Raw genomic sequence first — 24543 nt, 5'->3', positions numbered from 1 at the left:
CTGACACACGTCTTAGCCATAATTGCAATAATGAGTGACCACAAAGCCAAATCCGCACTGCCTGCATCTGTCTGGGCGCGTATCAGCAGGGGCATATGAGACAATGTGGAGCACTCTCCTAGTCTCATCATAAGTAATGATCAGAGCTGTGAGGATTAAGTACCGATGTCCCAGTAAAGGAGCTTTGCAAAGCCAAATGTAGGACCACTGGCTCCCCTAAACTGCCTAATTTGCTCATCCACAGATGCTCCTGCTCCTTCAGATTGGATTAAATGCACAGGAATGGTATGGAGCGCCTTGCTGTGGCTGAGGGTGGAACTGCAGGATGATGCTGCAAGGCCCCATTAGAATCCCTGAATCCACAGATGAGAGAGAGGCACTTTAATAACAATTAATAACAATGCTGCAATGCAAATAAAAGTTTTGATGGGTCATGGCAAGAAGCCAGTACCATGGAACTGGGTCACAGATTTAGAAGGTAACTTCTATGATCATCACTATACTTTCTTGAGAAAAACATTTTATTCGTAACTAATATACACATGCAGACAGACAATCTCACAATCAGCTCTGTGTGGCAATCTCACAGGTCTAAATAATTTATCAAAATCAGGTCAAGAGCCAGAAAAAATTGAGAGACCCTTTAACCCAAGGATTTACAGCATAACCCACATGATCGGCTGCCGGATTCACAGCGTTCTCTGGGTTAGACACAGTCATTAGACAATGCCTTTAAAGCTTCCCCCTGTTTTTATACTCTCAGGCCAAAGAAATATATTGGTGTCACAGGGAAGAAGAAACAGGAATTGTGCTCAAATGGGTCATTCACAAGACCCAGTGCGTGACAAACGATGCACCGGAAAGATGATTTTTTGTGGTCACACTCTTTCCCCCGCGTAGTTCGATTATTGCAACTATAGTGATCAACTTCAATGAGAGGGTGAGACAGAGAGAGACGGGGGGTTGGGAGACAGGACGAACATGTGACAGTGTAGCTGTGGGCTCATGAGGAACTACGAGTGAGACAGTGGTTGTCTCTGTGTGAAACAGGCAGCATGGAGAAGACCTGTGACATTGATCTTGCCTTACGACCGAAATCTTCTTCCTCTTTTTCTGCACTGCCAGTGTGGCAAATGAGATTCTTGGCTCAGACATGTAGCCAACAAAACAAACAAACAAAAACAAACAAACTGAACAGACGTTGATAAAAAATCAAACAGAGAAGGAGTTGCATTGTGTCGCATGTTGACTGACAAGCAATGTAAAACACTTAAACCCTATTCATTTATGATATGTACCCTTTAATGTCATATAATAATCTTACATGCAGTCAGATTTTCTCTGTACAAGTGATGTGTTATTTACACTACTGAGTATTTTCGGTTGAATTTGCTCTCTACAAAGGAGATGAGATATAAATCTATGGTGAGTAATATTCCAAAAAACAAATACAGTAAAACAATTCAACAATTAAAATTTCTGGCATAGCAACAATCTACAAAAAAAAAAATGAAAAACTGTGTGGAAAGACAAAAAATAACATTAACAAATATGCAAATTTGCTGCTGCACATCCTCCTTGTAGGAGAACTAACTGAGCAGAAGTGTCTGTGTACCAAAGATAAAGATTGCATTCTCATGGGCTGACCAAAAAAAATGCCAAAAACTGTATTAAATTATTGTAAATAGCTACTGATGTCATATTAATCTCACATACTACTGAGCATTTTGTTCTCCACACAGGCTCTGTTCTGGCTACAGTGATGGATATTTTGAAATGTGAACACAGTTAGCTTTGTGTAGAGTGGATTAAATATAAATGTGGTGATTAAAATAAAAAATATATTGTATGCACAGAAACTTACACATTAATCAGCTCATTAGAGCTAAACGACATTGGAAAATATTAAATAATACAAATAAATATGAAAATTTGCTGCTGCACAGCAATCCCACAAATACAACAACGTATGTGTACAAAAACAGAAAACATCTTGAGATATTCACAAATTTCGCGACTTGATTGATAAAACGCCTCACTTTTAATTTTAAAACAGGTTTCATAAACTTTCCCATATGTAACACTGTCTTTTGTAAGCATGTGGGAATTTCCCGTGACTGAACTAAATTCAACTATTAGTTTACATAAAATAAATAACCAAAGGCTCAGTGGCCAATGACAAACGAAACTGGATGAGCAACTGTGAGTGCAGACACATAAATGAAGCAAAAACTGTGACAAGCGATTTTTTTTTTTTCTACACTTTTAAAGATCGGACACACGCCCCCGAGTCATATCAGTCGACCAATTCACAATCCAAGTTGTGGTGGGAAGTAGTTGACATGCATATTTGATTAAAATCAGTCAGCAGGCGTCCAGGAAGTGGTGAACACGACAAGGAAAAATAAGACCAGTGGTTGGGCCGCTTTACTTTCAAAATAAAAGGTTCGCTTTGAAATAATAATTTAAAAACGGTCAAACGAAGACAAAACCTGTACACACAGAGATAAAACGAATTGAATCAATTCAAATTTGTACAATACGCATTAAATAAAACTTAAATAAAGATATGTATACACGGTGACAATTTGGACAAGTAACATTAATGATAGTTTGTCTTGCATTTTTTAGCTTATAATTGAGCATTTTAATTACATATTTAATTTAACCGCGTTTTGTGGCTTTTTTAAAAAATGATTTTTGTGGCTTTTTACCGAACACTTACATAAACAGTAACCGTTCGCGTTCCTTTTAATTTGAAGGTATTAGGCGGAAGTTGTGTGTTCTGCTTTGGCTAGCTTGTTGCCATTGGTGGAGTGGATGGAGGCGAAATAACTTTTAGAAACATACCTACGTCTTCAGACAGCCTTCAGTGTCAGCCGCAGCGTTTTACCATGTCGGCATGTTTCATGTGTCTTTGACGGCGGAGAAGCAACGTTTCCGTGATGGCTACCACCACAGTACAGGCGTCTCCGTGGTGGCCACTCTGAAAAGTTGAGGAGCAAAGTTTGAGCAAGGAGTTCTTTATCGACACTTTTCCCTGCTGTCAATATAGAAACTGATACCACCACTATGGCATACTCTGCTTCTGTCTGGATTTGGGCTTTGGCTTTCAGTTTAAACGTCGCCGTGTCCAAGTGTTATTTTTCCATACCGCTGAAAATATACCCGGGGAAGTACAACTTGTCTTCGGGTGTGAATTTGACGTCTCTTCGGCGGGTGGCGTTGACGGCCGATGGGAATGGCCTCTCACTGGCCTCTGATCCCGCAGGAACGGTGAACTTTCTGGACATGGTGAATAACTTGCAGGGAGACTCTGGGAGAGGATACTACATACAGATGTCCATTGGCACGCCTGGTCAACAGGTACTGTATCACTCACTGTGTGTTACTCTACAGCAGATGTTTTGTTTAATAGCCATGACAAGAGGAATTGATTGGGAAATTGGGAATTAAATGTGTCACTTTACTTTCTTCAAACAGGGTTTTTAGTTGTAGCCATTGACGTCTGTTTGTTAACAGAGGCAGGTCCATTATATACCATGTGATCAACTGAAGGTGGGCTGAGTGTACAGTTTCACCCTGACTTCCTGCCTATGTATGCTAAATGTATTCATTCCATGTTAAAAATAAATAAATAAATAAAAAATAGGTACAACTAGATAGATAGATAGACAACTTTATTGATCCTTTTGGGAGGTTCCCGCAGGGAAATTGACAATTGACAACTAGTGATTATGAATGTGTTCTCATACAGCAGTATCGCACTGAATTTGTGACCGTTACAATGTTCAGCTTGGTCTGAAACAGTGTCAGAAAGGTGGTAATTCAAATGGATGATCATTTTGGAGGATGTAGTTTATGGTGCTGTTAAACTGGGTTAAATTAAACACAAAAGTGTTTCTGTTATTTCGTCTAGTCCGCTGACTAAAACAGGGTTGTCGAAATAATAGAAACATGCGTCCATATCACAAAATACAATTTAATAGTACTACAAAGCAATCCCTTTGACAAACATGCCTATAGGCCAATTGTTCACCATATAGCCTATAGCAATAAATGTTTTTTATTAAATAATGACAATAACATGCACTGAATTTCATATCAAAGTTTAAAATCATGTGTATTTTTTTGTTTTCATAAGTTTAATCAGTCTTGAAATAATATGTAAGTGTTCAAATTATGAACTGGAACAGCGTAATCCCTGCATCCCTGGAATATTTTAATATAGAATGAAATCAGCAATTTCATACCAGGCCTGGCTGGGACCATAAAGGAAGAGTAGTATGGTATCTGTGGGGTGCTACTGTCTCTACAGCCTAGGGGTCTGTAGGTAGACTAAAGCCCCACTCACATGCACTCACATGATGCTGCCTGTGAGGACCAGTGTTTCCTACCAGGCAGCTGACTGGGATTACGAGGCTCCCAGGGAGAAAGCCCCAGAGTTGTACAAAACACCACTAACCCTGGTTCAGGCATATTTTCTCCTGGTTGCACAGAAACGCACAGACCATATCAATGATTAAGAGGGACTAAATCAGAGCGAGTTGGAAAAGAGATTCCCCTGTCGCTATCAAAAATATATCAGCATTTAAGGGTTGGGGACTGTTTGCCAGTGAGTCGCAAGTAGATGCGTTTGAAACGGAGCTTAAACCAAAGGTGAATTATCTCATTAGGAAGCTGACCTGTTGCACCCAGGGCCTCTCAAGTTAAACAGATCAGAGCTTTTATGAGTCTTGGGTTGCACGGCTCAGTTTCTCAGGCTCATGGAAGCTTATCAGTGCTGCCTGATGTGTTGCTGCCCTGTGTCAACCTCCGTGAAGACAACAGTGCGACATTTGCCAGAGTATACTTCCCACAACTTTGCAAATAGTCCCAAGTTGTGTCAAAGGAGACATATTTATCATCTCCTGTCATGATTGATCACCACAGATTAAGGTGTTGCTTAAAGGAGGAAACTCTCCAAATAAATAACAATAACAATAGATTTACAGTATTATCATGTGACTCTTAGATTTGGTAACCCCCAGTAGATAAAATGATACAAAAGGATAGCCTAAAGCTATTACCTACAAAACAAACCAGCTATCACATTGTCCATATATGATCAGTTTCAAATTTGCAAACAGTTGGGTGCTTGTGGTGATTTTTTTAGGGATTTCTGTTGTTCCTTAAGATACTTGAAGTGGTTTATGAGCCATTTAAACAATTAGGTCCTATGCATAACTACTAATCTGACCCATGTATTCATTTATATCCAGTTGTTTGGTGTTGGTTGGGCTCATGGATGCTAAATAAAATGATCTGATGAGACCTATCAATCAGAATGCAGTTTTTTTTGACAAGCTCAAATTGGTTCTGCCCTCTGCAGAGCTTCCAGTTTGCATTGAACATAAGATGATTTTTTTTCCCCCCAGATTTACTGACAACACTGAATTAATTCATTAGAAGAAAATGGCTAAGACGGACCCACGTTTTTTAACAGCCCAGATCCATTCCGGCTTTGTTCTTCTTTCAAAACAGTTGTTTAAGCACCTTGTTATATTGCTTCCGCCATATTTCTGTCCTTCCTGGAAACACACAGAAAAAATCCAAGGTTATAATATCTCCGATATCAAAAGGTTTACTCCACCTTTCTAAATCAGATTTACAGTTTCTTTCCATTAGACCAGTGTGTTCTGACTTACATGAGGCACTTGAGCTATTAATCTGTTTATAAGTGGGATGTTAATGTTCACGTAAACTTAGCAACTGGACAGTAGAAAAAGTCACAAACTAATAACACTAAGAATGGATCGGTTCCAGTAAGCTTCCTGGTAAACCATTGTAGAGAGCCTTATATGGACAGCAGTGGTTATAAAGTCATTAGTCACGTCTAGGTGTTTTTCCTGCGCTGACACAAGACAGTTGTGGAACCTGTTTAGGATGTGTTTCTCTACACTGTAATCCAATAGGACCCATTTGCCTAAACTGTCACCATCACATATATGCTTAACTAAACTTTGAGAAACATGCTGCAAAGAGAGAAATGTCAGCTCGTTATGACAGCTCAAGGAAAAGAACAACCAAAAAGTTTTGCAATTAATGCAATCAAAGGCAGTGTATAAAACTTCAACACCACGGACTTGGTTAAGCACTTGCTGAAGCATCATGGAATCAAGTGCATCCTGACAAATATGTTATTTCTGTTGCCTAAAAGAGAGGAAAAGGATTGGCCTTTGTATCAGCAAATACTTAAGTTTGTGAGATCAAGACAAAGAAGAAACCCAGGAAGTACACACTGATGTGAATACATTATTTCACCAGCAAACATTATTGTTAACCCATGGATGATTCTTTAGAGGGAAATATATTACAGTGCATGCATCAGTTGTGTGTGATTAGCGAGTAAGCTTGTGATGACAACATGTAAAGTCAATGTTTGGCATCTAGAAGCCACAGAGGCTAATATTTTAGTAAGCTAATGGCTGTGTAACTTGAGGTGGTCATACGCATCATCTCATTGCTGTGGAGTTGAATTTGTTTACAACAAAATAGCTCTGAATGGTTGTCGGACTATCCAGTTGCGTGCAGAGGTAATTTTTTTTCTTTTGGGGTTTCCTTTGAAACGGCCCAGTAATGAAATAAGTGTTAGCAGACTCATATTCTGATAAGAACTGAGTCTGGCTACACCAGGCTAACATACTTTACGATAATGAAGGAACCTCTATATACTCTATATTGCAGGATATTACCATTAACTTTCACCCGTTCCAAAGACTTCAACAGACAACGTCATAACTCGTGGACTCAGACTTAAGTGGAAATCTCCACTTACAAGGTTGTGAAGGCCACAAGAGGGGGCCCCATTTGAAGGCAGCATAATTTAGCACTTATTTGCTGGATGTCTAGTTTGTTAAAACTGTAGATGCAAGATGAACAGACAGACCTTGCATCAACAGAATTGTAGATCACATCTTCTCGGAGTCTTGGGAATTAATGGGATTATAATACACAATACAGACGGACGGAACAGTTCCACCACCTCTTGATAGCCCTCCTCTAATACTCAGGCCATTACACTCATGTCCTCTGTGCATAATTACTGTGAAACCTTTGCATCAGTTATTCATGCCAGCAGAGCTCAATCCACTTTGGTTCAGATTGGTTATGCGGTGCCAAAATGTCCTGTAACTCAATACTATTGAGTTATACTCTCAATATTATCCTAACTAAATGATGATGTGATTACAGGGCCGTGGTGTTAAATGAGGCGCTATTCAAATCAGCCTCTAATTGCCGCATCTGTTAGCGTGCGGCACAGCCAGGCTGAGGTGTCGGCTGGAGAGCCTCACATCAGCTAATTGGTACAAACAGGTAGCAGATGCACGCTGCCGCCGTGGAGCCTCTGCCAATTAGACAGTGAACGCTCAACTGCGGGCTGCCACAGCAGGGGGAAGAGCTTTGCCCGAGGCTCAGGAGCTGAGCTAAGTGAGGACTGTGTGACTAGAAAAAGATAGGTCGTGTGGGGATAAGAAAATGCCCTTGCTGTCCCACCCCGCCCATCTTCCTCACCACAAGGTTCCAGTATTTTCCAGTCCGGCCTGTTTGGCTTGTTCAGGCCTCGTGTGTGTGGACTGCTGCCATCTGTATGTGGGCAGAGGGGTTTTAGATGGCACGCTGACAGTGGTGGGACCATAGCCAGGGAAGTGAGGAGGAACTGATAAGCCTGACTCCTACAGACAGGCCAGCATGTGCTGACCAATCCGGTTGCTGATAACACATGGTTGATAATGACTGAATTGTTTCATAATGACTAAACGCACACCTGACAGCGGCTACAAGGAATTATTTATAATTCCTGAGCCAACTGTGCAGTATGATCATGAGCAGGCATTTAGGTGTGATCGGCCAATGGGCTTGAGGAGCAAAGCGTGTAGAAGAAGATTTTTTACATAATTTGTTTGCTTTTTTCCATTTTGAGTAAGCTATTTCCTGCTGTTGTGGTCTGCTGAAAATCAAGCAGTCGCGGAGCAGTCGATAATCGATTGTTTATTTTGCAGCCGAGCAGACTGTCATGTGACATCCCAAAGAACCGCTGTATGTATATGCGTCTTTGTTGTCAGCAGGTAGTTGTGAGGGCCTTAGGCAAGGAATTCTTTGTAGTGAGCGTAACAATGGCTGTTGCTCAGTCGCGGAGGTGACGGAAGTCTTCCAGCTAATTAGTTCCTGCTTGTTGAGTTGATGCCTGGAAGACAGCATTATCTCTGTTAGCTGGTCTGTTCACATGACACGTTCCAGGATAGCTGTATGGGTCATGCATTGGTGTCAGTAGCTGGAGGCCATCATTTGACTCAGGCATCACACATTAGAGAGTAATTATGTCAGAGGTGCATCGTAATTTTTGCAGAACAAAGGTCTTCACACCAGTTTGTGTCAGTTTGTAGAATCCCTAGAGTCTAGATTAGTTTCAGCTTTGTTGTCATTGTGCAGAGTGCAGGTACAGAGGTGATAGGGCTGGAGCTCAGTTTAATTTAATAGTGCCCAAATGATTTAAAATATATTATAAAAATTGTGGGAGTTTTTTATTATTACAATTCTCCAACTACAATTCATTTTAAAATTTAATAATAAAAAACACATGAAACTCTGATAGGTTGGTGAACACTTTTTAAAAACATAACATTTCCATCTGTACGCTGTCCTTTCTCCAACCAACTGTTTTCAGGTGATATCTTATTTAACCCAATTTTTTGCATTTTCATGCCCTCCTATAAAACAGCGTAAAACAAACCTGAAATTTTCTTATCAGCGTGTCCCACTGTGATATCATGATGTCTGCTGTGTGACTCAGGTGCTGTGAAAGTCATGGCAAGTAAACTGATAACTGTAATGTTTGTCAAAGCAAACTTTGCCCTGTGTTTTTCAGCTCAACATCCTGGTAGATACAGGCAGCAGTAACTTTGCCGTGGCTGCAGCTCCACACCCGTTTATTACTCACTACTTTGACACCTCAAGGTGAGTGGCTGGAACACGGAAACTTAATAGTCTCACCGTCTGTTGTGGCTAAAGTGTATCAGAAATAAAGCATTTGCCTTTTACACTCTTGACTGAATTACATAATCTCTAGTGATTTGCAGGTTGTGTTACATTATTCTGTATAGCCCTGATGCTAATCTGACTACTTGCCACCGTGTGTTTAGTTCCAGTACCTACCAGTCAACTGGTCGGAGTGTATCTGTCAGGTACACCCAAGGCAACTGGGAAGGTGAACTGGGCGTCGACCGCGTCTCCCTCCCCAAAGGCCCGAATGGCACCATCTCCATCAACATCGCTGCCATCCTGACGTCTGATGGCTTCTTCCTCCCTGGTATCAACTGGCAGGGCATCCTGGGACTGGCCTATCCTATGCTGGCACGGGTGAGAGCGAAAAGTTTAAAACCTATCTTAGTCTTTCTACACTGAAAGCTTAAACTCCTTTTAAGTCATTGACCATTTTTTTGCCCAACACAATATGAGGAAATTCTGCAATGTACACAATGCTGCAGGTTTGAACAAGTGAAATTTTAACATTTTAAGACCTTTTTAAGACCATTATGAGTTAAATTTAAGGGTTGGGGTTGGATTGGTTGAATCGGTTTGAATCCGGAAACATAGCCTGAAAACATTCCCCAATACCGTCATTGCTTTTATAGGAATGATGCTTTGTTACAGTGTTTAAAATCCACAACACTTCAGCTTTCAGAGTTGCGGTTGATCCAAAGATTTCCCGCACGTGACTTGATGACGATGAGTCAGCAGCAGAATCGGTAGAGTCTGTGTTTTGCACAGTTCGCACAGAGTTGGCTGTAACACTGTCTCTGGCTGTACTTGAACCTGGCAACGGTAAACAAAACTGGGTGATCGCATGAGATTGTTGGAGACTTTTAAGAGCAGTCTGGTGCTTCTCTGCTTTTAAGTGAGATTCCACTGCCTTCACACCCAAGAGTTTGAGTGTGCTCTTGAACAATGTGCAGTATGCCTCATAAGGATTGTTCAGCACACATTTCAGCCGATCAACAAAATCATTTCGTTCAAGCCAGCAATCATTCATGTGACAGAAGAAGTCTCAAATCCAAAAGGTGGCCAAAATCCATAAGACTAACAAACGTTACAAGATGAAAGAATCTCCCCGCTTCGTATGCAGTGTGTACCATGCCCGGTGCAGCAGCACATTCCAAACTGGGCTGAACACTGAATTCCACTTCCAGGTCTTAATTTCTGCGTACTGCTAATAGTTATATTTCATAAAGAACTACGCAGAACTAACTGTGAATGCCACCAACGCATTGAACAAAAAGCGAATAAAGCGAAAATAGACGTAAGGATTTAAGACTTGACTAAATGTAATTTAAGACCTACAATGCAAAATATGCTCGTATTTAAGACTTTTTAAAGGCTTAAATTGCGATTATCAAATTTTAGAATTTTTAAGACTTTTAAGACTCCACGGAAACCCTGTGCACAATAACATTGAATATTGCAATAACAATATAACTTGCAATTAATAATTGCATTTTTCTTCTTGCTTAGTCATTGCACTAGCTACCCTCACCACCAAACTGACGCGAGTTAACCTGATGGAAGTTGACGATTAGCTAGTCTTCATCCGACTGGCCAGATGGTGCGATTGCATGGCTCATTTGCCCGTGGCTCTGTCTGATAGGTCAAATATTTGCACAGGTTCCCGTCACAATGACAGAGAAAGTATTTTTTATTTCTTAGTGCTACTATAAGTCTACTGCAGCTGTTGGCATGTTGTAATTATCATCATTAAAAATTTATTTAAATATCAGTAAGGACCGACAAGTCTGAATATGCTAGCTATTCAATCATCGTTCAAGTCCTGAAATTTAAAAAAAACTTGTGTAGCTGAAGTGGATGGAAAATAACCAGTCTAACAATAAAATATAAATTAAATACCGTATTTAAAAAACACCTTAATTACTGTGTAATTACTGTTAATTACTGTTTAATACACCTAATTACGTATTTCACTGTTTTATTTTGGTACAGTTATCATATCTATAGTTTTTAGTTTTAAGATTTTGTATTAATCAATCTGAAATACAGATAGTAAAGGAAGGAAGCAAACCCTGAGGGGAAAATGTTGGTGCACTGAGAAGAAAAATGATTTGCTTAACATCTGCTTTTATCAGACGGATCTAGCGGTGCTGCATAACTTCCTACTGACCCTCATCTCTTTTGCTGCACTGAGTAACATTTGAATCTCAGTTGTTATCTCAGTGTAGTCATGTACATTTCACATGATAACGGAAAAAAATAATGTTCATGATTTATTTGCAGCAGCCAAGGGTGTGATGCTTTTGTGTAATAATTTCCAATTTAACTTACTTTTGTTGTCCTAGTTGGTGTTAGTTTATGTCCCCTTACTTTCTCTGCTCTAATATTCTATAAATTAATTCAATGAATCTGTTATTGTTTTGAGGAAATGAGCATCCTGTTTCTGTGTGAAATCTGACAACGGCACAAAACCAAGGTGCTTCGTGTACTTCGTCAACTTTCTTTAACGTGGTAATGTAGCGTTGATGGGACAAGAGAGACGTCAGCGCTGACGAGCACAATACGTTCTTTCATTCTGTGCTGACTGCAGCAACCTTTGGGATCAAAATGCCAGCGATGGAGGGGCAGATATGCTCACACTGACTACTTTGTGCTGCTGGTGTCTCCTGAGTGTTCAGGCTAAACTTGCCTGAGGGCTGTTTGTCATGCACGACATGATAACAGCACTAACGGGGAAAACTATCTGAGAAAAACTAGAGAACATAATTTAGTCAAAGGGGCAGACCTCTTTCTAATACCTATGCACAGCAGTCGACACACATTTGTAACTTTTGATCAGAACTTTGTTAAAACAGAATTTATATGGTAACGTCTTACCTATGAACATCAGCAATAATGTTTGAAAGGATTTTCTTCAAATTTGACTCAAACGTCCTCTTGACATTTGTTCAAGGAGGAACTGATTAGAATTTGGTGGCCAAAGGTCTCTGTGACCTCAACAAAATGTATTCTGATTATGACAAAATTTCACCCAAATGTCTAGTAGGATAAAATGATGAAGTGATGACACAGATCAGCCATAACATTATGACCAACTGGTCATAAACAGCGGGTAGTGAATAACACTAATTGTCTTGTTACCATGGTGACTGTCAGTGGGCAGGATATATTAGGCAGCAAGTGAAAAAAGTTGATGTGTTAGAAGCAGGAGCAATGTGCAAGTGGAAGGATTTGAGCAGTTTTGACAAGAGCCAAATTTAGATGGCTAGACGACTGGGTCAGAGCAAAACTGCAGCTTTTGGAGTTCCTGGTCTGTACTGGTGAATACCTGTTAAAAATGGTCCAAGTGAGGAAAAGCAGTGAACTGGTGACAGGGTTATGGGCGACCAAGGTTCACTGATCCACATGGAGAGCGATTTTACAGACAGACAACTTTAGCTGAAAATGCAGAAAAAGTTAATGCTGGTTGTGATAGAAAGGTGTCTGAACACACAGTGCATCAGAGTTTGTTTTGTAAGGGGCTCTGCAGCTGTAGACCAGTCAGGGTCCCCATGCTGCCTACTCTCCTACCGTTGGAGTCATGATTTCTGTTTCTCAGTGCTTCTATACAGGATATTTTGGAAGAATCCATCAAACTGTGTTTTTGGTTGACTTTTGTATTGTGTCTCTGAATTCATACTCTGTGTCACTGGTTTTCTAAACTTTGGTGAAGAGGACATAGATATATAACCACATTTACTTCAGGCCCAAACTATAAATACAAAAAGCAAAGGTTAATGATTACACATCTCTCTTGTCTCTCAACCAGCCTGACTCGTCAGTGGAGCCCTTCTTCAACTCTGTGGTGAAACAGCTGGGAATTCCAGACATCTTTTCCCTCCAGATGTGTGGCGCTGGACTATCAGCCAGCAGTACGACTGACCCTCTGGGTGGCAGTCTTGTGAGTAGTCAGGAGGGGCTGTGTGGGGAGGAGTTTGATTATAAAAACATACTGAATGGGGTTTGATTGTAAAGTTTGCCAGCCACTTTTTATATTTAGTGTGATCATGTATCTATTTTGTAAGTGGTTCAGTCATACTGAAGCACTGAAATAGAATTGAGGACTCTTCTAATGAGAATAAATGAAATCCTTCTTTAGGTAAATGAGACAGAGCAGGGCTGATCATCTTAGACACATAATAGCTGGTATCCTCTTTGTCCGTGTGTTTCCCTGTTGGAAGCCGGTCTAGTTAGAGTGGAGCTAATTAAGCTAAGATAGCATCCTGCTGAGAGCAGGTCTGTCACTGTTATACATACGACCTCTGTGCCTCGCTCACTGCCTCTCCATCATGTGACCCACTGATGCAGACAGATGGACAAGATGGCAGGGTGCTTGTGTGTGTATGTGTGTTTACTGACTGTGGTCTGCCAGACTGTGGCCAGAAAGATAAACCTTTGCTCAAGTGTTAGTTATTCTATGTCACACTTGACCTGGAGATTTCTTCTTCCCTTTCTTAGGTAATGGGTGGGGCCGAACCAACTCTTTATCGGGGGTCAGTGTGGTACACCCCTATAATAGAGGAGTGGTACTACCAAGTGGAGGTTTTGAAGCTGGAGGTTGGAGACCAGAATCTGGATCTGGACTGCAGAGAGGTGAACTTCCAACTCTATTACTTTTCTAAATGTCCTTAAACACTAGGAAATATTACCTTTAAGTAATGAACACACAATTCTGGTTCTACAGTGGAAACTGTAACATTCTTGATAAGATTGTGTCAAAGCTAAAACACGGAAATGAATTTGAGTAGGAGTGCTGAATGGAATCTGGTTTGCCTTCTTCTGAATGAACTTCCTCATTTTATAGTCCTTTGTTTGTTTCCACTGGACCATACTTCAGAAAAAAAAAATCCTACTGCACTTCACTCTCTCTCTCTCTGTCTTTCAGTATAACATGGATAAAGCTATAGTTGACAGTGGGACGACACTGCTGCGACTTCCTGTCAACGTCTTCAATGCGGTGGTAGAAGCCATCACTCGCAGCTCTCTGGTACGCTGCCTTCTCTCCACAGACAATGATGAAACATGTTGTCAGAGCAAAGAGATGCAGGGGAGGATAGCACACACTCACTGTTCAAGGACGTAGCGGCTTTAAGTGGAAGCATTGGGAGTTTTTCTGCTATTAAAAAAAATATACATGTGTATGTTCTCCTTGTCTTTGTTTGTTTACCATTCTGCTTTGCACGTATTTTTTCACCTTTTGGAACTGCACACAAACAGTCCTCAAGGTTAATTTGAACTTGGAAGCAACACTTTCAAATTAAAGTGCCCACATCCTTGAAGATGAATCCCAAGTGTGTAAATGAAAGAGAACATCAAAACCTGTTTTGGTGCTGCACTGACCTTCTCTTAAAGTCTTTTCATCTCTGCCTGTCTTCCTCCATCTCTCTTATTTTTCTCTTTTTGATTCAGATCCAAGATTTTTCTTCAGGGTTCTGGGATGGCACCAAGCTTGCATGCTGGATGAAGGGAGAGACCCCGTGGAGATTTTTCCCCAAGCTGTCCATCTACCTGAGGGCCACGAACACCAGCCAGTCATTCCGCATCACAATCCTGCCTCAGGTACACAAAAACAAGTCATATCTTCCCCATCATCAAACTATGAAAGACTCACTCATTCCTTGTTGTTTTGCAGCTGTACATCCAGCCAATCACAGATGTGGACGGCACGCTGGACTGCTTCCGATTCGGGGTGTCCTCCTCGGCTAATGGGCTGGTGATCGGTGCTACGGTCATGGAGGGCTTCTATGTCGTGTTCGACCGTGCTCAGCGTAGGCTGGGCTTCGCACTCAGCAGCTGTGCAGGTGAGGATACAATGAGATTGTGGAGTAGAGCTAACTCCATAACAATGTCAACAGTCTCCCTACCGCTGGATCTGAATATCTTAAACTCGATGTTTATTGTGTGCATCTTTATAAAGTGCAGAGCTTTATCATTCGCAGCAGAAAAGACTGACAATAAGGAGATGTTACAGTCATCATAATGTCATCTAAAATTATCAGAACGTTTTATCATAGTGACTCAAAATCACACTCTAAATATCAGCAAGAACTTCCAAGAAAGAAGCTATAATAAGTTCAATCAACGTGTCTTAGCGCTGCTAAAAACGATTCCACATTATCTTTATTAAAACATGCAGATGGAGCCCTAATTCTCTTATCACACTATTAGCCCTGTGAACCGAGGCTGTCGTCCTAAGTGCAGGGGTGCAGCTTCGAATCCAGCCTGTGCCATTTGCTGCATGTCATCCCATATCTCTGTCACATAATTTCCTGTCTCTCTACACTACTACCTATGAAAATGAAAGGATATTAGGCCATCTTACAAAACCAGCAGTGTATACATGTTACAAAAATCTAAGATGTTTTGTCAGTGCGTGATGGTTTACATAGATGAGCTGTTGATCAAAGCTGAGCTGAGCTAACTTTTTTTTAAGCGCTTAGTGATGCATCAGCCAGTCATACATTCATGACTAGGACGAGTGCTTGAGCAACATTTCAACAGCGACTCAACAGAATTATAGCTGGCCACACTTAGCATTTTCGTTGCATTGTCATTTGCAGGATGAACACAGCACTCTAGTTGTTCAGAGCTCCAAGTATTAAAGCTAGTTTGTGTAATGTCTCTTAAAGGGTTTCAGCTGGTTACAGTGTCAGCACTGACACGTCAGCAAATGACGTCCATCTATAGCAGAAGTTGCTGATGAGAAAGGAAAATTCCTGTCCAGATGTCTCTAGATTGACAACTTATTAACCAGTGAGCTGTAAATGAAATTTAACAACACTTACAGGTCCACTGACCAACACCTTGATACAATATCCTGTTGACCGTGACCTAAACAGCAAAGGTTAAACCTTAAGCAGTGGTGCGTCTCTGTAGTTCTGTGTAAACATGAGTTTGGGCAAAGCTTCCCACTCTCATCTTAAAGGACAAAGATCACTTTTGTTCAGTATTAAGCAGATGTAGGCTGAAGGTTAAGGATGCAGGCTTGTGACAGTGGAGTTGCCAGCTTATTAATTCCTGAGCTGGCTGGTAAGATCCAGACAGAAATTCAAGTACTGATGAGGAAAACAAATAATTTCAGTTTCAAATATTTACTTGGATGATGGTGCCAGTCTTAGGACTACGGTTGTTTTAACAAGCTGTTACAGTTAAGTGCTTTGGAAAAAGCTTTTTTTATTATCATCAAAGTGTAAACTATCAAAACTCAAATCCATGATCTCATAGGTCAGAAGTTATAAAAGAGTTGGTTCAGATACATTATTATTGTTTTTTTGCTTTTACTTAGTAAATAATGGTTATTTAAAGTAGTTGCATTGATATTTAGATGCACTATTGAAAACGAATGCCTTCTAATATAACAGTCCTGCACTATATCTTGGATTCATGACTCTTGTAGTGTTCAGTTTACATTGAAACGGCATCACAAATGTGGTAACTATATGATCATTTTGGTGGATGTAGTTTGTGATGCTGTTAAACTGGATTGAGTTACTAGTGTTTGTGTTATTTAGTCGAGCCCACTGACTAAGATTGGGTTGTAAACAAAATACAAACATATCTCAGTACAACACAGTACAATTCAATTGTACTATAAACCACAGCTCTGTTATTTGAAACAAATGCTGAATACATAACCTTCATGAAGATAAGATTGAGTGCAGGACTGTTACGTTAGAATGAATTTTCTCTATTGTACCTAATGAACAGTATTGTTGCAGTGACTTATGACTGAGCCAGTCAGAACTGAAGTCTGCAACTTGTGCAACTCTCTCTCCTGCATTTCTCCTCAGTGAGTGGTGGGGTAGCTGTGTCGGAGATCGCGGGACCCTTCTCAGCAGCAGACGTGGCGGCCAACTGCTCTGGCGGAGTGCTGAAGGAGCCTCTTCTGTGGGTGATCTCCTACACTCTGATGGCGGTGTGCGCCGTGGTCCTCCTCATCCTCCTGCTCCTGATGATCCTGCCCTGCAGACGCAGAGACCGCTCTGGAGAGATCACGGACGAGTCCTCGCTGGTCCGCCACCGCATCAAGTGACTGAGAGGAATCGGACGGGCGAACAAGCACGGGGACAGCGAGCAGAGCCCGTCCACAGCTGTGGAGAAGGGGGTGAGGGTCGGCCTGCACCGACCGGTGACACTCAGCTCTGAACATTTGACCAACTTTAGACTGCACTCGTCAGCTTGGCCCACGGAGGCAGACAAACAGACAGATCCACTGCCTCTTAAAGGGAATACCCACGCCCAAAACCCTTCTTAAAACAGCTGTTGATAAAAAAAAAATGTATGGTTCCAGTTTCTTGGCAGGTGATATTTCTCAACCTCACTTATAATTAGTCCATCTATGAGGACGCTTTAACACAGAGAAAGACATTGAAGAAGAGGTGCAATTTGTCCTCTGACCATCGCTTTTCATGGCAATTAGTAATGGCTAATATGAGCTACTTCTCAGCTGGACAGACCCCAATGCTAACAGTATTGCCCTCTGTAGCTACATGGACTATAATAGAAACTCTCTTTTGGGCTGTCAGAAGGTATTCTGGAATATCTGGAATATCTGGAAAGACGCACCAAACAATGAAACAGCTGATTACAAAACATCAGTGAATAAGAAATGTGGAGTTTCTTTCTTGCAGACAATCACAGGACAGTGGGGGAACATGCACAAAACCGATGTCATCTCCAAGAAAACTGTTTATTATAAACTTCTAAGGGCATAAACCTCATTAAAAAGTGCCTATGCAGTTGATCATTTGCAGCCAACCAATCTGTCTTTTAGTTTTTTTAAATTGATTGCCAATCAGTGCCTTCTGATATTCTTCAGTGACTTCTGTTGTATGTTGAAGTTGAGGGGAAAAGCTGCTCAAATATCCACTGTTAATAGGAAACACATGTTTACAGTGCCTGTAGTGCCTCTCGGTCTCATGGCTAAGACAAACAGCCCCAGCAGTTTGAGGCTCACTCTACTGAATTGCACTTTGTTTCTGAAGTCGATCAAAAGTGTAAAACAAAGCGACAGATCAATATTTCTCCATCTGTTGTGATTTGTTGTATTTACGTCATTTTACTAATTCTGTTCAGCTTTGTATTTGAATCACATTGAATGTGACTGTATCATTATTACTACAGATCTTTGCTTTTTAGACTAAATGTTCTGGGGAGTTTCTGCTGCACGTTTTATACCAATCAAACACTAAATTAGAAGCCAAAGGATTTCTGAAACTGACACAAACACCTTCTGGGTGTCTTTATATTACAGTTAACATTCTAGCAAAGCTGACTGATCTGTTAGCAGTAAAAAAAATAAAAATATATATATATATGTTACTGGTGCCATTTTGACTGCGCGGCACAATCAATCTGTGTTATTTTGCTTTGAGAAGAATGACCCAAGCTGCACTAATATGTCTGCCAAAATTTAAAGTTGTAAAATAGTTAAATTAAAGGTACACTTGAATCTGTGGATGTTCACCTATTTATAAGTGTATTTGTTCCGTGCCAAATTTCTACTCGTGCTGTAAATAAAAGGACCTGTTACAAATCAGAGTCGTGAACCGTTTTAAATGAAAAAATATTTGGTGAGCCAGAGGGACCAACCTGGCGCACTTTCTGAGCGACGTGTTGTGTTGACACATGTCTGTGAGGGCGGACAGCCGAATCCTGGCCAGCTCTTCCGGACAGGATTCGGCTGTCCACCTACACCTGAAGGACAAGGGACACTCTTGAGGACGTCAATGCCCACATTTTAGCCAGAGAAGACGGATGGTTTGAAAGAGAAGTAAAGGAAGTTGTCGATGTTACACTGAAAAACCCATCTCTGAACAGGGAAGGTGGACTGAGATATAATTCATCAAGCATTTATAACACAGTCTTAACATCTGTCCCCAAAACAAATTCCTCTAATTACTGATCAGCATGTGGTTTTTACAGACACTAGTCATGTGAGTTTCAGGTGGGCACCACCCATAGAGGTTCCTGTAACTCCCCACCAGTCTTTTAGAACTGAAGAAGCATCTTTGATGATGGTGAAACATCTTCAAGAAACCTCAAACCAGTCTGGATGGTCTTATTTCAGCTTTGTTTTTGGTGCTCTTAACGGAATGGCTCAAATGAACTATCACTATTAATTACAATTAAATGTTTAATCATTCACAGTATATACAAGCAAATTAAATAAATTCGGTAGATATATCAAAATAAAAACAGGAAAATAAGAAGATGTCATTTTAGCTTAAATCTGGACTGTGCTGCTGTTCAGTTAGCAAATAACGGACACAAATTATGAAAAAATTAAACGGCAGTCATGCCACGTGGGGAATAATTTAGTGATACAGATACCAAAATACCAGAGGCAAACATTTAACTCATATTGTTCAGGTTGCGTCCTCTCATCAAGCATCTTGATGTTTCTGTAAACAGAACAAAGGAAATAGAATTTGTATCTCAATCCACAGATTATTATGTGTGTCTGAACATTATTCTACATTTACATTTTAATGAACAACTAATTTTAATGATCAGAATATCATTGTTGGTTTTTCTTATTTTGCCTGAGTATTTTGTTCATGCTCGACTGTCAAAGCACTTTGTAAACGCCGTTTTTAAAGGTGCTATATAAATAAAGGTATTATTATTATTATTATTATTATTATTATATAGGATCTGGTAATATGTTAATGATCATCTAACTGATAGTTTCAAGATATTATTGTATTTATTTAAATGTCTTCTCAACAAACCGAGCTTCTTGATTTTCTCCAGACCAGGAAACCAAAGGATGTCAGAGCATGGCTTACCCTTTTGACTTGTCAAACAGTTCAGTAAATAAGACTAATCACACACAACGGCATTAAAATCCCGGCTTGCGTCCAGGCCCTGCTGTGTTTCAGACATACTGTATGTATCATTACATCAACATCTGTCAAGCTGTACGACTTACAGCACCACATGAGTAAACCTTCTTATTACGTCTGGTCCTCCGAGGAGATTAAATCAAACGCAAGGAATTATTTGTACATGAAATGACACAGCGTGACACTGAACTAGATTGAATAAAAGCCCAGTCTCTGTATGTAGTAGTGTGGTCATTACCTTCATCTGTTGGTAGATCCAGTCCAGGGCGGATGTGACGTTTCTGTAAACGCCTGGTTTGTTCTGCTCAGTGCAGTGCTCCTGCCAAATATTGTTGCCTATGAGCCACCACACTCCATCCGTCATGGACACCAGAGGGCCGCCACTGTCAGTCTGAGAAAAAATATAGGTCGAACTGAAACAACTGGTAAACTACACTTTATGGCTGATACTTTTTTACTGATCCAGGGCTTTAGAGTGATTTTTAGTTGCAGTACAAAGACTCAAAAGTTGATTTGTTTGGTTTGAGAAGGAAACTTCATCTTCATCTCCCTTTCCCTCCCCTCTACTCCTTCTTCTTGTGAGTGTCTCTGGCCTGGACTTGTGTATTTCTGGCCTGTGGAGCTCCATACTACTCATCTGTCGTCCTGCCCTCAACAACCTGCCCAGTCCACATGGCCTCCTGAAGTTAACCAATTCTACCTGAATGAACAATTCTCCAACCTGCCTATGATACCTCTTATATTCAATCATTACACCAACTTACTCACCTGGAAGAGAACTCCTTTTGTCTCCTATTAAACAGTCTTATGCCTCTTTGCTCTGGTTTATATTCATTATCAATCTTTCATGTAACATCATTAGCTATATCTTGTATTTGTATCACGATTAGACTCAATACGTACACTTTAGTCAGATATATGTATCTATGTATCTACTCTTTTCTGTCTCTACCCGGTTGGCCTCAAGCAGATGGGTCCCTCCATATGAGCTGGGTTCTGCTCAAGGTTTCTTCCTGTTAAAAGGGAGTTTTTCCTTGCCACCGTCGCCTTCAGGCTTGCTCTGGGGGTATCAGGCCGAGTGTTGTAAAACATCTTGACACAATTTGTATTGTTGTTTTGAAGCTATATGAATAAAATGGAATTGAACTGAATTGAATTACAATCGGTTTTCTGGGGATTTCTAAGGTCAGTGAGAATCACTGAATGCTCTATATAAAACATTATTTCACAGTCAGCTGCCTCCTCCTCCCCCGCGCTCTAACTTTACATTCATTGTTGACTGTCTAAATGGTTTGTTTTAGGTCACACAACGGAACGGTTTATTTAAAGCTGCAGAGCACAGTCCTCTTCTTGTTTGACTGCGCCGCAAAGCAAAGTTACATAAGAGCGTGAAAATGCTTATGAACAGAAACTTTTTTTTTTTTTTTAATGACTGATGTGTTTGTGCTAGAATAACTTGAATTTGAGTACATGGATCAACAGGATGAGTTCAGCCTGTGATCAGAGAATGTATTTAGAGATTAAAGATAACCCCAGGCTGCAGTGGACCAGCAGTGTGTACCATGCATAGACTGTAAAAAGATGGGCGGCAGAACTGCTCATCAAAAATGAAGCCAAAGCAAGTAGAGCTCCCCCTGGTGGCTGGCTGCAGTATAGGTCATTAGCTTCACCTCCTCCATGTTAGTGGAAGGGACTTGTTCCAAATTAAAAAACTAAAATACACGGCAAATATTTTGTTTTCCAAGGATGGTTTCTGTCGTTTTAGGTAGTTAATATAATGTTGATGCATGTTCAAGTGTCAGTTTTTATTTGTTATTTGAATCTATATTAGCAGGATGTGACATAATAGCGACAAAATAAGTACAGTATATATTCCAACAGTTCCTTGTAACTGGTGGAAATAGAGCAAAGCGCAGCAGTAATTAAACGAAAATGAGAGTGAGTCTGGTGGCAGTGTGGTAAATATTCTGTAATACGATATAATTATGAAGCATTGGTCTTACATGGCACATACTGGCTCCTGCATCCGTCTCCTTGGCGCAAAGCATGTCCTGAGATATCCTGCCACTGTAACCCATGGAGCTGTTGCACGCTGCGGCGTCTATGATGGAGACCTGGGCCTCCGTCAGGTGCAGAGAGTTATTATCTGTCAAAGAGCCACAGAGAATGAAATACCACTTATTAATTTTGTTAGAGTAACATATTATTTGGCAACAGAATCAAAGGCAACGGGTGCAGAGCTTTTGTGCCATCTAGTGGTGGCATTGAGAAGGATTTCCCAGTTTCATGTGTTCACTTGTGAATTTCCACTGATGAGGCAACATGCTGGTCTCTCATGCACTGCATCACCACAGGGTTTTCTCACCTGCTTTTGGTTTGAGACTAAACCGTGTTATCCAGTACGTTTGAAGAGCGGTGACGTTGAGGCCAGCGTTTGGGAGGCACACTGGTTTGATATTACTGGAAGCTACCAAAGAAAAGAACGGGTATTAGTTAACATAGAAGGAAAAGCAACACTACTGAACATAGTGCTATTGTGCTGAGTCTCATAGCCTTTTAGATCTTTGGACATGATTTCCACTGAGAAAAGGACATACACTCAGGTGACAGTTCATTAGGAACACTTTACTAAAACTAACACTATGGCATAAGAAGCCAGCAGTGCATCCTATCTTGTACAGTATTAGTTTGTGTATGAACTACATGCAATATACACTCATCTGCCAATTCATTAGGTACTGAAAACAAAAGCATTCTGATATAACAGTCCCCCGTCACAAAAAGATGTCGTTTGTGGTGGTGTTAAACTGGGCTGAATTAACTATTATTCAGCCGAGCCTACAACGGTGACGTCACAATAACAGACACATGCATCAGTACAACACAACACAAATCAGCAGTACTACAAAATGAAAACACAGTTGAGTCAACAGCTCTCTCGGTTATTTGAAACAAATGCAGGATACCAGGACTTCATGCAGCTAACTGAAACTAACTAGTGCAGGGCTGGAATGCAATAGTTTTCCCTAGTGTTGCATCAACTCCTCTATTTAAAGAAAGACTGAACATTATAACTTTCAAAGTGGAAGTTTTAACTAATGCCCAATAAACTGACCACAGAGTTTACAGAAGGGCTGTGTTGTGTTACGTTGTTACTGAGCAACCCTCTCATGTTATTCAGACCTCTGCTCACAAATAGATTTAGTTGTAAATTCTGCAAAATGGCAAAAAAAAAGTGTTAAAGGACCAGGGTGTAGGATTCAGAGGCATCTTTTTACAGAAATGGAATACAGTATTCATAATGATGTCTTCTTATAATCTCCTGAACTGAACTTGTGCTTCCATATCTTAGACTGAGCCCTTCATAGCTATACAGGGAGCAGGTTCTTTTCCACAGAGACCATGTTTCTACGGTAGCCCAGAATGAACGAACATAACACTGACTCTATAGAGGGCATTTTCTGTGTTTAGACTGGAGTTGCAGTCAGTGTAGGCTCTTTCTGAAGAAGAGATGCCACCCCTTTAAGATGAGGTTAACTTTACGGAGTGCTGTGCTGTTCATTTAGTAAACGTGTGCGTTATTTAGCACCCCTGTGTCTGTAAATCCGTCCATAAGCACCTGTGACATCCAGAGGTCTGGCGAGCCTCATAAGAGCGATGTCATTCTTGCGAGTGTTGCTGTCGTAGCCTTCATGTGCAATAATGCTGCTCACAGAGTAAGCAGGCTCGAACAGAGTGTTTAATGGGGTCACCGTCCCAGCATATACTGACCAATGTCCAGGACTGGAGGCCCTGCAGGGGAGAGGAACAGCAGAGAGTACAGTCAGGCTGTATCGGACCACAGCTTTAGAGATTGTGTTGGAGGGGGTGGAGGGCTCACATAGATACGCAGTGTGCTGCTGTTACTATCCAGTAGGGGGAGATGATGGCTCCTCCACAGCGGTGAAAACCCGCAACTTGGAGGCTGACCTGCCAAGGCCAGGAGCCCAGAGAGGACGTCTGGCCCTCGGAGGCCTTGGGTGAGTTCATCCCCCTCCCACAATCTGGAAATAAGGCTGCTGTTAGAGAGGATGCACTTCACAGCTGCGGGCTTTTACGAGATGGTAGGAAAGAAATTATTATTCTGTGAAAATTTAGTGAGTCTACTTTTTAAAAGTGTGTAATCATCGGCCAGCTGGAGAACATGACAAAACAAGCGACTTTCCAAAAGCCTTAGGTAAACTTTTTTTGTTCAACTTGTTGGCAGCTCACCGTAAAAAAACTTTTAGAAAATAGGTCTAAAATCTGGAAATGAATAACAACCAGTATCCAAGCTGACTTGTTTTTATTGTTTACAAGACATTACAACATACCAGTACAATGCAGCGTCACCACACTGTTATAAGGACATGAATCACTGTGGAGAGAGAGGAAATATGTTTGATTTGACAATGTTTAAATATTAGCATCGTGCTTTCATGTCACCGGCTCACTCACCTGAGGTCAAGCTGTGTCAGAATCGATGCCTGAGGGTTGAAATCAGACTTCACCATTAAGAATCCACCGTCTGACTCAGTCTGCCTTTGGCCTGATTTAAAGTACGTGCTCCTTTCAAACCCACAAAGAAAGGAACTTC

The 24543-nt window shown here is 40.9% G+C and overlaps 2 protein-coding genes across 2 annotated transcripts in view; one reads left to right on the top strand and one right to left on the bottom strand.

Moving 5' to 3' along the window:
• Positions 1 to 2726: 2726 nt before the first annotated feature.
• On the top strand, positions 2727 to 19217 carry bace2 (beta-secretase 2). The gene is made up of 9 exons (XM_084558477.1): positions 2727 to 3366; positions 8909 to 8997; positions 9183 to 9399; positions 12851 to 12982; positions 13540 to 13674; positions 13967 to 14068; positions 14491 to 14640; positions 14714 to 14882; positions 16872 to 19217. The coding sequence occupies exons 1-9, from the start codon at positions 3073 to 3075 to the stop codon at positions 17111 to 17113; spliced, it is 1530 nt and encodes a 509-aa protein (XP_084414603.1). The 5' UTR covers positions 2727 to 3072; the 3' UTR covers positions 17114 to 19217.
• The window catches only part of LOC311497748 (transmembrane protease serine 2-like), a gene marked incomplete at both ends in the record, with an annotated part of 8587 nt that continues 2625 nt past the window's right edge, over positions 18582 to 24543 (bottom strand). The window contains 9 exons of the mRNA XM_084558120.1: positions 18582 to 18590; positions 18673 to 18771; positions 20167 to 20319; positions 21932 to 22074; positions 22294 to 22395; positions 23548 to 23720; positions 23809 to 23971; positions 24281 to 24324; positions 24405 to 24515. Coding sequence (XP_084414246.1) covers positions 18582 to 18590; positions 18673 to 18771; positions 20167 to 20319; positions 21932 to 22074; positions 22294 to 22395; positions 23548 to 23720; positions 23809 to 23971; positions 24281 to 24324; positions 24405 to 24515 — 997 coding nt within the window. The remainder of the gene's footprint in view (positions 18591 to 18672; positions 18772 to 20166; positions 20320 to 21931; positions 22075 to 22293; positions 22396 to 23547; positions 23721 to 23808; positions 23972 to 24280; positions 24325 to 24404; positions 24516 to 24543) is intronic.

Source organism: Chelon labrosus (genome assembly GCF_963514085.1).
Source record: "Chelon labrosus genome assembly, chromosome: 13".
Lineage (NCBI taxonomy): Eukaryota > Metazoa > Chordata > Actinopteri > Mugiliformes > Mugilidae > Chelon > Chelon labrosus.
Note: the sequence above shows the minus strand (reverse complement) of the source record. Positions and strands in the feature narration are given on the sequence as shown.

What these genes read in the sequence shown, in the direction of transcription:
- bace2 (XM_084558477.1), top strand. Translation starts at nt 3,073, where the DNA reads ATGGCATACTCTGCTTCTGTCTGGATTTGGGCTTTGGCTTTCAGTTTA. An exon ending in CACTACTTTGACACCTCAAG is followed by an intron (nt 8,998 to 9,182) that starts GTGAGTGGCTGG and finishes CCGTGTGTTTAG; the next exon opens with TTCCAGTACCTACCAGTCAA. An exon ending in GCATCACAATCCTGCCTCAG is followed by an intron (nt 14,641 to 14,713) that starts GTACACAAAAAC and finishes GTTGTTTTGCAG; the next exon opens with CTGTACATCCAGCCAATCAC.